We start from the raw sequence: 13391 nt of genomic DNA, 5'->3' as shown, positions 1-13391 counted from the left end.
GTTCATTCTTCATTGATCATTGATTCTTGTTCATTCTTCATCGTTCATTCGTCATTGATCATTGATCCTTGTTCATTCTTCATCGTTCATTCTTCATTGATCATTGATCCTTGTTCATTCTTCATCGTTCATTCTTCATTGATCATTCTTCATTGATCATTGATCCTTGTTCATTCTTCATCGTTCATTCTTCATTGATCATTGATCCTTGTTCATTCTTCATCGTTGATTCGTCATTGACCATTGATCCTTGTTCATTCTTCATCGTTCATTCTTCATTGATCATTGATCCTTGTTCATTCTTCATCGTTCATTCTTCATTGATCATTGATCCTTGTTTATTCTTCATTGTTCATTCTTCATCGCTCATTCTTCATTGATCATTGATCCTTGTTCATTCTTCATCGTTCATTCTTCATTGATCATTGATCCTTGTTCATTCTTCATCGTTCATTCTTCATTGATCATTGATCCTTGTTCATTCTTCATCGTTCATTCGTCATTGACCATTGATCCTTGTTCATTCTTCATCGTTTCTTCTTCATTGATCATTGATCCTTGTTCATTCTTCATCGTTCATTCGTCATTGATCATTGATCCTTGTTCATTCTTCATCGTTCATTCTTCATTGATCATTGATCCTTGTTCATTCTTCATCATTCATTCTTCAGTGATCATTGATCCTTGTTCATTCTTCATCGTTCTTTCGTCATTGATCATTGATCCTTGTTCATTCTTCATCGTTCATTCTTCATTGATCATTGATCCTTGTTCATTCTTCATCGTTCATTCGTCATTGATCATTGATCCTTGTTCATTCTTCATCGTTCATTCTTCATGGATCATTGATCCTTGTTCATTCTTCGTCGTTCATTCTTCATTGATCATTGATCCTTGTTCATTCTTCATCGTTCATTCTTCATTGATCATTGATCCTTGTTCATTCTTCATCGTTGATTCGTCATTGACCATTGATCGTTGTTCATTCTTCATCGTTCATTCTTCATTGATCATTGATCCTTGTTTATTCTTCATCGTTCATTCTTCATTGATCATTGATCCTTATTCATTCTTCCTCGTTCATTCGTCATTGATCATTGATCCTTGTTCATTCTTCGTCGTTCATTCTTCAATGATCATTGATCCTAATTCATTCTTCATCGTTCATTCGTCATTGATCATTGATCATTGATCCTTGTTCATTCTTCATCGTTCATTCTTCATTGATCTTTCATCCTTGTTCATTCTTCATCGTTCATTCTTCATTGAGCATTGATCCTTGTTCATTCTACATCGTTCATTCGTCATTGACCATTAATCCTTGTTCATTCTTCATCGTTCATTCTTCATTGATCATTGATCCTTGTTCATTCTTCATCGTTCATTCTTCATTGATCATTGATCCTTGTTCATTCTTCATCGTTCATTCGTCATTGACCATTGATCCTTCTTCATTCTTCATCGTTTCTTCTTCATTGATCATTGATCCTTGTTCATTCTTCATCGTTCATTCTTCATTGATCATTGATCCTTGTTCATTCTTCATCGTTCATTCGTTATTGACCATTAATCCTTGTTCATTCTTCATCGTGCATTCGTCATTGATCATTGATCCTTGTTCATTCTTCATCGTTCATTCGTCATTGATCATTGATCCTTGTTCATTCTTCATCGTTCATTCTTCATTGATCATTGATCCTTGTTCATTCTTCATCATTCATTCTTCATTGATCATTGATCCTTGTTCATTCTTCATCGTTCATTCGTCATTGAGCATTGATTCTTGTTCACTCTTCATCGTTCATTCTTCATTGATCATTGATCCTTGTTCAATCTTCATCGTTCATTCGTCATTGACCATTGATCCTTGTTCATTCTTCATCGTTGATTCTTCATTGATCATTGATCCTTGTTCATTGTTCATCGCTCATTCGTCATTGATCATTGATCCTTGTTCATTATTCATCGTTCATTCTTCATTGATCATTGATCCTTGTTCATTCTTCATCGTTCATTCTTCATTGATCATTGATCCTTGTTCATTCTTCATCGTTCATTCGTCATTGATCATTGATCCTTGTTCATTCTTCATCGTTCATTCTTCATTGATCATTGATCCTTGTTCATTCTTCATCGTTCATTCGTCATTGATCATTGATCCTTGTTCATTCTTCATCGTTCATTCGTCATTGATCAGTAATCCTTGTTCTTTCTTCATCGTTCATTCGTCATTGACCATTAATCCTTGTTCATTATTCATCGTTCATTCTTCATTAATCATTGATCCTTGTTCATTCTTCATCGTTCATTCTTCATTGATCATTGATCCTTGTTCATTCTTCATCGTTCATTCGTCATTGATCATTGATCCTTGTTCATTCTTCATCGTTCATTCTTCAATGATCATTGATCCTTGTTCATTCTTCATCGTTGATTCGACATTGACCATTGATCCTTGTTCATTCTTCATCGTTCATTCTTCATTGATCATTTATCCTTGTTCATTCTTCATCGTTCATTCTTCATTGATCATTGATCCTTATTCATTCTTCATCATTCATTCGTCATTGATCATTGATCCTTGTTCATTCTTCATCGTTCATTCTTCATTGATCATTGATCCTTGTTCATTCTTCATCGTTCATTCTTCAATGATCATTGATCCTTGTTCATTCTTCATCGTTGATTCTTCATTAATCATTGATCCTTGTTCATTCTTCATCATTCATTCTTCATTGATCATTGATCCTTGTACATTCTTCATCGTTCATTCGTCATTGATCATTTATCCTTGTTCATTCTTCATCGTTCATTCTTCATTGATCATTGATTCTTGTTCATTCTTCATCGTTCATTCGTCATTGATCATTGATCCTTGTTCATTCTTCATCGTTCATTCTTCATTGATCATTGATCCTTGTTCATTCTTCATCGTTCATTCTTCATTGATCATTCTTCATTGATCATTGATCCTTGTTCATTCTTCATCGTTCATTCTTCATTGATCATTGATCCTTGTTCATTCTTCATCGTTGATTCGTCATTGACCATTGATCCTTGTTCATTCTTCATCGTTCATTCTTCATTGATCATTGATCCTTGTTCATTCTTCATCGTTCATTCTTCATTGATCATTGATCCTTGTTTATTCTTCATTGTTCATTCTTCATCGCTCATTCTTCATTGATCATTCTTCATAGATCATTGATCCTTGTTCATTCTTCATAGATCATTGATCCTTGTTCATTCTTCATCGTTCATTCTTCATTCTTCATTGATCATTGATCGTTGTTCATTCTTCATCGTTCATTCGTCATTGACCATTAATCCTTGTTCATTCTTCATCGTTCATTCTTCATTGATCATTGATCCTTGTTCATTCTTCATCGTTCATTCTTCATTGATCATTGAGCCTTGTTCATTCTTCATCGTTCATTCGTCATTGACTATTGATCCTTGTTCATTCTTCATCGTTTCTTCTTCATTGATCAATGATCCTTGTTCATTCTTCATCGTTCATTCTTCATTGATCATTGATCCTTGTTCATTCTTCATCGTTTCTTCTTCATTGATCATTGATCCTTGTTCATTCTTCATCGTTCATTCTTCATGATCATTGATCCTTGTTCATTCTTCATCGTTCATTCATTATTGACCATTAATCCTTGTTCATTCTTCATCGTTCATTCGTCATAGATCAGTGATCCTTGTTCATTCTTCATCGTTCATTCTTCATTGATCATTGATCCTTGTTCATTCTTCATCATTCATTCTTCAGTGATCATTGATCCTTGTTCATTCTTCATCGTTCATTCGTCATTGATCATTGATCCTTGTTCATTCTTCATTGATCATTGATCCTTGTACATTCTTCATCGCTCATTCTTCATTGATCATTGATCCTTGTTCATTCTTCATCGTTCATTCTTCATTGATCATTTATCCTTGTTCATTCTTCATCGTTCATTCTTCATTGATCATTGATCCTTGTTCATTCTTCATCGTTCATTCGTCATTGATCATTGATCCTTGTTCATTCTTCATCGTTCATTCTTCATTGATCATTGATCCTTGTTCATTCTTCATCGTTCATTTGTCATTGATCATTGATCCTTGTTCATTCTTCATCGTTCATTCTTCATTGATCATTGATCCTTGTTCATTCTTCATCGTTCATTCTGAACCATATGCATGTGATTCTGATCATGGTTCAAGTCATTCAAGCTCCCATTCTGTTCTTCATGATACCACTCATCCTGAGGATGCCCCAAGCACACCAAGATCATTACAGTTCCCAAGAAAACAAGAGAGCCCCAAGCAAACAAAGAAGGGAACAGGAGAGAATTCCAAGCAAGCAAGAATGGGAACAGGACAATCACAAGACACTGTTCGAAAATCTGACGACCAGGCCATCTTGATGCACTGCCTGAGAATTAACCACGAGCTTCCAGAGGATGAACAAGGTGGATATGGCAACCTTATACATGGGCCTACCCATCAAGGGCCTAGGACCCTACTGACAATCACTATGGAAAACGGAGGGATCAGTGCAAGGTACCCCAGTCATCAGTAAAAGGCGCCCAATACTTAGTCTATTTTTGTTTGGTTTCTGTTTTGAAAATAAGCCTTGTGATAGGCACGTGTAAAGATAGCCATTGTAAATACATAGAAAGCTATATATAGGCATCTAGCCTTAGTGTAATGTTTCATTCCAGAGATTAATAAGAGTTTTCATTCAGTTTACATAGATTCAATCCCTTACATTGCTTAGAACATTCTCTTCATTTCCTTGAGTATATTGGCGTATAGTTTTCAATCAGTCCCAACACGATTCAAGAGTAGACAATCTCTGAAGCTAGATTGAGGAGTAATCTAGGGTGTAACCTTTGCTACAAGAGCGAGTGAAGCCTTGAGGAAGGTCGTGGATTCAGCCCAAGGGTGAGGGAAACCTGAAGAGGAGGATCACGAGGCTAGCCTGAGAATCAAGAAGCGCATTCTTGGGTGCATATTGGTGGAGTTTGTGAAGGCTTTCGCATTTATTTGGCTATCTCCAAGTGAAGGAGTGATTCAATGCAAGATTGAGAGGGCGAGGGACCCAATCTTGGTGCAAATTGGTATCAGAGCGTAAGTGACGAGAGGGCACAACCCACCATTGTTGAAAAGAGAAACGAAGGAATATCCTGCAAGGAACACCAGAGGCGACTGGCTTGTAACGCGTGCGAATCTGGTAAAATCGTTCTAAACTTACATTCGGATTTACATGCAATTGTTAATCCGGATAAAGGTGATCTTCGATTAATCTTTGATATAGTTTTTAAGGCTTAATTCAATTTCTAATTGGATTAAACGAAGTTTTCAAAATCTGGGAAAGCAAAATTCGTTTTCTGACAAATTGGTTCTCTACATTTGTTCTTCATCAAATTCGTTGTTTCAATTGTTTTTAAATTTGTTAATTGCTCATAATTACACGTTTTCTTATCACGATTTGATACATTTGAACATTTATCAGGCAATCTTGAAGGAGATTTATTACTTGGCGCGTTTTCTGAGTTTGAAAATAAAAAAAAAAATTGATTTAGGGTTTCAGAATTTCGTTTTCGGTATTCTTGAATACATTGTTGATTGTCATCATTGCTGTGGGAGTTTATCAACCTGATTCTTGTTAGAAATAATTGTTTGTTGGTATAGCTGTGATATTTGTTGTGCATCCATACATTGTTGTCTTGTTGCATTATTTGTTTGAGCATCTTGTTTGTGAGCTGGTATCTAGCTGTTGAGACTTAGAGCCCCTGTGTGCTTTGTGTGTTGGTTCCTAGTTGTTGAGACTTAGAAGCCTTATTGTGTCTGTGTGCTTGCTATTTGTTTGTTGAGACCTAAACCATGGAAGCAAGAATGGAGGCTGTAGAGGCATTCGTACAAATGAGAATGCAAAGAGGATTTCCACAGGGACAACCCCATCACCCTAATAATGATCAGGAGGATAAAATGTTGAGGATAGACATGAAGGAATTTGATGGACAGTCCAGCAATCCTGAGGATTATATAGAATGGGAAGCAAGTATGGAAAGATACTTTGAATATAGAGGAACTACACCTGAAGGACAATACAAAGTGGCAAAAATGAAACTCACTAAACTTGCTGCTATGTGGTTGGAAGGAATACAAAGGCAGAGGGCAAGGGAACATAGGGAAAGAATTGATACTTGGGATAAATTGAAAAAGCACTTGAACAGGAAGTATGTTCCCATCAATTTCAAGCATCAAATGTACATTAAGTGGAGCACTCTTAGTCAAAAGGGCAGAATTGTGACTGAATACATACATGAATGGGAAAAGTTGGTGGTGATGTGTGATATAGAGGATGCAGAGGACTTGAAACTGACTAAGTTTTTATCTGGGTTGAGAGAAGACATTAGGGATCAACTCATGACCATGCCTACACTAGACCTACAAACAGCTTTTAACCTAGCCCCAATCTATGAGCAAAACTTCAACAAGAGAAGGGTGACAGGGAACAGCTACAACAGATCCCCTAAGGCATACCCACCCAAACAATCTAGACCTATATCACCCAAGGCACAGAGAAAAACAGAGCAAAACCTCAATGCCCCTGACAGAATACCTATACCCTTGAACAAGGTGGTTTGCTTTAAATGCCATGGACATGGACATTATAAAAAGGATTGCCCCAACATCAGAGTTTTCACTGCTCAGGAATGGAGGGAAATCAAGGAGGATACCCAACCCAAGATGACGTTAGTAGTAAGAAATGGTAGGGTGGAGGAGGATTGGCCTCCAGTGGCTGAGCATGAGCCAGATGGATCTTACAGAGTTGATGAATTTGGCAAAACAGTAAGGTATGAACATAGTACTGATGAAGAAGAGGTTGAGGAAGGATTGGAGAAGGTTTTACCTGAGGAAGGCTACTACAACCTGATTATAAGGAGAAGCCTACACACTACTTATGCTGAAGAAGAAAACAACCAGAGGGAAAATATCTTTCAAACAAAGTGTAAGGTAAAAGACCAAGTCTGTGACATGATTATTGATGGAGGAAGTGAATCAAACTGTGTTAGCTTGGCTTTAGTAACAGATCTGAACTTGAAAACTAGACCTCATGCACACCCATACAAACTGAAATGGCTGGACAACAATGCTACTGGTACAGTGAATAAGCAATGCTTAATAGGGTTTACTATTGGATCATATAAGGATCAAGTGCTGTGTGATGTGCTAGATATGAATGCTTGCCATGTACTATTGGGTAGACCATGGCAGTATGACAAGAGGAGCATGCACAATGGGTTTACAAACACCTATATCATAAAGCATGAAGGAAAGCTCAAGGAGTTAGTTCCCCTGCCTCCCCACAGAACTGTTCCCCCTCCTGTGAGGGAACCCGTACATTTGATCAGCAGGAAAGTTTGTGAAAAGGAAATCAAGAACAAGAATGAGGTATATGTCTTAGTCACTAAGGAAGTAGAGCAAGCAGCTGAAATACCTCAAGCAGTGAAACCCCTGTTACAGCAGTTCAAGGATGTGTTCCCTGATGAGTTGCCTGAAGGTTTGCCTCCTGTAAGGGGAATTGAACACCAGATTGATCTTATACCAGGAGCCCCTTTACCCAATAAACCAGCCTACAGAGCCAATCCCACAGAAACCAGAGAGCTACAGAGGCAGGTTGAGGAGTTACTACGCAGGGGATATGTAAGGGAGAGCCTCAGTCCATGTGCAGTGCCCACTCTGCTTGTACCAAAAAAAGATGGGACTTGGAGAATGTGCATAGATAGCAGGAGTGTTAACAACATAACCATCAAATATAGGTTTCCCATACCTAGGATAGATGATATGTTGGATGAGCTAGCAGGTGCCCATTGGTTCAGCAAGGTTGACTTAAGGAGTGGCTACCATCAGATCAGAATGAAAGAAGGAGATGAGTGGAAAACTGCCTTCAAAACAAAGTATGGCTTGTATGAATGGCTTGTCATGCCATTTGGTCTAACAGGAGCCCCCAGCACCTTTATGAGATTGATGAATGAGGTGTTGAGACCCTTTTTGGGAAAATTCATAGTAGTCTATCTTGATGACATCTTGATATACAGCAAAGGATTGAAGGAACATCTTGGTCATTTGCAGCAACTGTTTGAAACTTTGAGGAAGCAAAAATTATATGGGAAATTGGAAAAATGCAGTTTCCTTATGAAGGAAGTGGGATTTTTGGGATTCATTATAGGTAAAGATGGGGTGAAGGTTGATCCATCCAAGGTAGAGGCTGTGAAGAATTGGTCTGTGCCTACTTCTGTTACCCAAGTGAGATCTTTCCATGGCCTTGCTTCTTTTTATAGGAGGTTCATTAAAAACTTTAGTACCATTATAGCCCCCATAACAGAATGTACTAAAAAAGGAGTATTTAGTTGGACCCAGGAAGCATAGAAAGCCTTTGAAACAATTAAGGACAAGATGTGTACAACCCCTGTTTTGAAGCTCCCTGACTTCACTCAACCTTTTAAGGTTGAATGTGATGCTAGTGGAACAGGCATTGGCGCAGTCCTAGTGCAAGAAGGCAGACCAGTGGCCTATTTCAGTGAGAAACTGAATAAGTCAAGACTCAACTACTCAACCTATGATAAAGAATTTTATGCAATGATTAGGGCCTTGGAAAATTGGTCTCATTACCTGAAAATACAACCTTTCATCCTATACACTGACCATGAATCTTTGAAGAACATACATGGACAGAACAAACTCAACCCTAGACATGCTAGGTGGATAGAATTCCTTCAGACTTTTAACTTCTCTGCAAAGTACAAAACAGGGAAAACCAATGTTATTGCTGATGCCTTAAGTAGAAGATACAACCTCTTAGCTATTCTTGATGCTAAAGTGCTTGGCTTTGAAATGATTAAGGATTTGTATGCTAATGATTCTGACTTCTGTAATATATATGCTGCTTGTTTGACAGAACCTCAAGGTGATTTTCACCTACAACAGGGCTTTTTGTTTAAAAATAACAGACTGTGTATACCCAAAACTCCTTTAAGGCTGTTACTAGTAAAGGAAATACATGAGGGGAGTTTAAGTGGACATTTTGGGATACAAAAGACCCTAAATATGCTTAGTGAACATTTCTATTGGCCTAACATGTTAGGGACCATAGGCAAACATATTTTGAGGTGTGAGTCATGCATTAAAGCAAAAATCACCTTTCACAAAGGTGAATACAGACCACTGCCTGTAGCTGATAAGCCTTGGGAGCATGTGAGCATGGACTTTGTCATGGCACTACCTAGAACCCAAAGGCAAAAGGACTCTATCTTGGTGGTTGTTTATAGATTCTCAAAAATGGCCCACTTCATTGCTTGCAATAAAGTGGATGATGCCAAACACATTGCTCAGCTGTACTTTAGTGAAATTGTGAGACTACATGGGGTGCCCAAAACCATTGTGTCTGACAGGGATGGCAAGTTTCTTAGCTATTTTTGGAAGACCTTATGGAAATTACTAGGTACAACCCTTCTGTTTAGCACCAGCCATCATCCTCAGACAGATGGCCAAACAGAGGTCACCAACAAAACCCTAGGTTCAATCTTAAGAACCCTAGTAAGTAAGCACCTCAGGGACTGGGATCTCAAGCTGAGTCAGGCTGAATTTGCTTATAATAGAAGTCCAAGTTACACCACAAAATATACTCCTTTTCAGTGTGTTTATAGGGAAAACCCCCTTTTGCCAATCAATCTCACACACATTAATATGCAGGACAAAAAGCAGAGGGATGCAGTTAGCTTAGCTGAGGAGTTGCTGAGGATGCACAAAATGATCAAGGAGAACATATACAAGGCCAATGAGAAATATAAGAAAAAAGCAGATGGAAAGCACAAGCAAAGAGAACCATTGCAAGAAGGTGATCTAGTCTGGATACACTTAAGAAAGGAGAGATTTCCTTAACAGAGGAAAAATAAACTGATGCCCAAAGCAGCAGGACCGTTCCCAATCATTGCAAAAATTGGAGACAATGCTTACAAGGTGAAACTACCAGCTGAATACAATATGTCCAACACCTTCAATATTGGAGACCTGCAACTACATCAACCAAGCCAAGAATTGAGGTCAATTCTTCCTCAAGAAGGAGGAGTTGAACCATATGCATGTGATTCTGATCATGGTTCAAGTGATTCAAGCTCCCATTCTGTTCTTCATGATACCACTCATCCTGAGGATGCCCCAAGCACACCAAGATCATTACAGTTCCCAAGAAAACAAGAGAGCCCCAAGCAAACAAAGAAGGGAACAGGAGAGAATTCCAAGCAAGCAAGAATGGGAACAGGACAATCACAAGACACTGTTCGAAAATCTGACGACCAGGCCATCTTGATGCACTGCCTGAGAATTAACCACGAGCTTCCAGAGGATGAACAAGGTGGATATGGCAACCTTATACATGGGCCTACCCATCAAGGGCCTAGGACCCTACTGACAATCACTATGGAAGACGGAGGGATCAGTGCAAGGTACCCCAGTCATCAGTAAAAGGCGCCCAATACTTAGTCTATTTTTGTTTGGTTTCTGTTTTGAAAATAAGCCTTGTGATAGGCACGTGTAAAGATAGCCGTTGTAAATACATAGAAAGCTATATATAGGCATCTAGCCTTAGTGTAATGTTTCATTCCAGAGATTAATAAGAGTTTTCATTCAGTTTACATAGATTCAATCCCTTACATTGCTTAGAACATTCTCTTCATTTCCTTGAGTATATTGGCGTATAGTTTTCAATCAGTCCCAACACGATTCAAGAGTAGACAATATCTGAAGCTAGATTGAGGAGTAATCTAGGGTGTAACCTTTGCTACAAGAGCGAGTGAAGCCTTGAGGAAGGTCGTGGATTCAGCCCAAGGGTGAGGGAAACCTGAAGAGGAGGATCACGAGGCTGGCCTGAGAATTGTGAAGGCTTTCGCATTTATTGGTGAAGTTTGTGAAGGCTTTCGCATTTATTTGGCTATCTCCAAGTGAAGGAGTGATTCAATGCAAGATTGAGAGGGCGAGGGACCCAATCTTGGTGCACATTCTTCATTGATCATTGATCCTTGTTCATTCTTTATCATTCATTCTTCATTGATCATTGATCCTTGTTCATTCTTCATCGTTCATTCGTCATTGATCATTAATCCTTGTTCATTCTTCATCGTTCATTCTTCATTGATCATTGATCCTTGTTCATTCTTCATCGTTGATTCGTCATTGACCATTGATCCTTGTTCATTCTTCATCGTTCATTCTTCATTGATTATTGATCCTTGTTTATTCTTCATTGTTCATTCTTCATCGCTCATTCTTCATTGATCATTGATCCTTGTTCATTCTTCATCGTTCATTCTTCATTGATCATTGATCCTTGTTCATTCTTCATCGTTCATTCTTCATTGATCATTGATCCTTGTTCATTCTTCATCGTTCATTCGTCATTGACCATTGATCCTTATTCATTCTTCATCGTTTCTTCTTCATTGATCATTGATCCTTGTTCATTCTTCATCGTTCATTCGTCATTGATCATTGATCCTTGTTCATTCTTCATCGTTCATTCTTCATTGATCATTGATCCTTGTTCATTCTTCATCGTTCATTCGTCATTGATCATTGATCCTTGTTCATTCTTCATCGTTCATTCTTCATTGATCATTGATCCTTGTTCATTCTTCATCGTTCATTCTTCATTGATCATTGATCCTTGTTCATTCTTCATCGTTCATTCTTCATTGATCATTGATCCTTGTTCATTCTTCATCGTTGATTCGTCATTGACCATTGATCCTTGTTCATTCTTCATCGTTCATTCTTCATTGATCATTGATCCTTGTTCATTCTTCATCGTTCATTCTTTATTGATCATTGATCCTTGTTTATTCTTCATTGTTCATTCTTCATCGCTCATTCTTCATTGATCATTGATCCTTGTTCATTCTTCATCGTTCATTCTTCATTGATCATTGATCCTTGTTCATTCTTCATCGTTCATTCTTCATTGATCATTGATCCTTGTTCATTCTTCATCGTTCATTCGTCATTGACCATTGATCCTTGTTCATTCTTCATCGTTTCTTCTTCATTGATCATTGATCCTTGTTCATTCTTCATCGTTCATTCTTCATTGATCATTGATCCTTGTTCATTCTTCATCGTTTCTTCTTCATTGATCATTGATCCTTGTTCATTCTTCATCGTTCATTCTTCATTGATCATTGATCCTTGTTCATTCTTCATCGTTCATTCGTTATTGACCATTAATCCTTGTTCATTCTTCATCGTTCATTCGTCATTGATCATTGATCCTTGTTTATTCTTCATCGTTGATTCGTCATTGACCATTGATCCTTGTTCATTCTTCATCGTTCATTCTTCATTGATTATTGATCCTTGTTTATTCTTCATTGTTCATTCTTCATCGCTCATTCTTCATTGATCATTGATCCTTGTTCATTCTTCATCGTTCATTCTTCATTGATCATTGATCCTTGTTCATTCTTCATCGTTCATTCTTCATTGATCATTGATCCTTGTTCATTCTTCATCGTTCATTCGTCATTGACCATTGATCCTTATTCATTCTTCATCGTTTCTTCTTCATTGATCATTGATCCTTGTTCATTCTTCATCGTTCATTCGTCATTGATCATTGATCCTTGTTCATTCTTCATCGTTCATTCTTCATTGATCATTGATCCTTGTTCATTCTTCATCGTTCATTCGTCATTGATCATTGATCCTTGTTCATTCTTCATCGTTCATTCGTCATTGATCATTAATCCTTGTTCATTCTTCATCGTTCATTCTTCATTGATCATTGATCCTTGTTCATTCTTCATCGTTGATTCGTCATTGACCATTGATCCTTGTTCATTCTTCATCGTTCATTCTTCATTGATTATTGATCCTTGTTTATTCTTCATTGTTCATTCTTCATCGCTCATTCTTCATTGATCATTGATCCTTGTTCATTCTTCATCGTTCATTCTTCATTGATCATTGATCCTTGTTCATTCTTCATCGTTCATTCTTCATTGATCATTGATCCTTGTTCATTCTTCATCGTTCATTCGTCATTGACCATTGATCCTTATTCATTCTTCATCGTTTCTTCTTCATTGATCATTGATCCTTGTTCATTCTTCATCGTTCATTCGTCATTGATCATTGATCCTTGTTCATTCTTCATCGTTCATTCTTCATTGATCATTGATCCTTGTTCATTCTTCATCGTTCATTCGTCATTGATCATTGATCCTTGTTCATTCTTCATCGTTCATTCTTCATTGATCATTGATCCTTGTTCATTCTTCATCGTTCATTCTTCATTGATCATTGATCCTTGTTCATTCTTCATCGTTCATTCTTCA

General features: G+C 37.6%; 1 protein-coding gene across 1 annotated transcript; it reads left to right on the top strand.

Moving 5' to 3' along the window:
• The first annotated feature begins 5880 nt into the window (after window positions 1-5880).
• Window positions 5881-8433, top strand: LOC130808355 (uncharacterized). Its single transcript, XM_057673832.1, has one exon. The coding sequence runs from the start codon at window positions 5881-5883 to the stop codon at window positions 8431-8433; it is 2553 nt and encodes an 850-aa protein (XP_057529815.1).
• The last annotated feature ends 4958 nt before the right edge of the window (window positions 8434-13391 follow it).

Source organism: Amaranthus tricolor, chromosome 3 (assembly GCF_026212465.1).
Source record: "Amaranthus tricolor cultivar Red isolate AtriRed21 chromosome 3, ASM2621246v1, whole genome shotgun sequence".
NCBI lineage: Eukaryota > Viridiplantae > Streptophyta > Magnoliopsida > Caryophyllales > Amaranthaceae > Amaranthus > Amaranthus tricolor.
This window is presented reverse-complemented; position numbering and strand designations above follow the sequence as displayed.

Coding starts and splice junctions, on each gene's coding strand:
- LOC130808355 (XM_057673832.1), top strand. CDS start 5,881: ATGGAAGCAAGAATGGAGGCTGTAGAGGCATTCGTACAAATGAGAATG.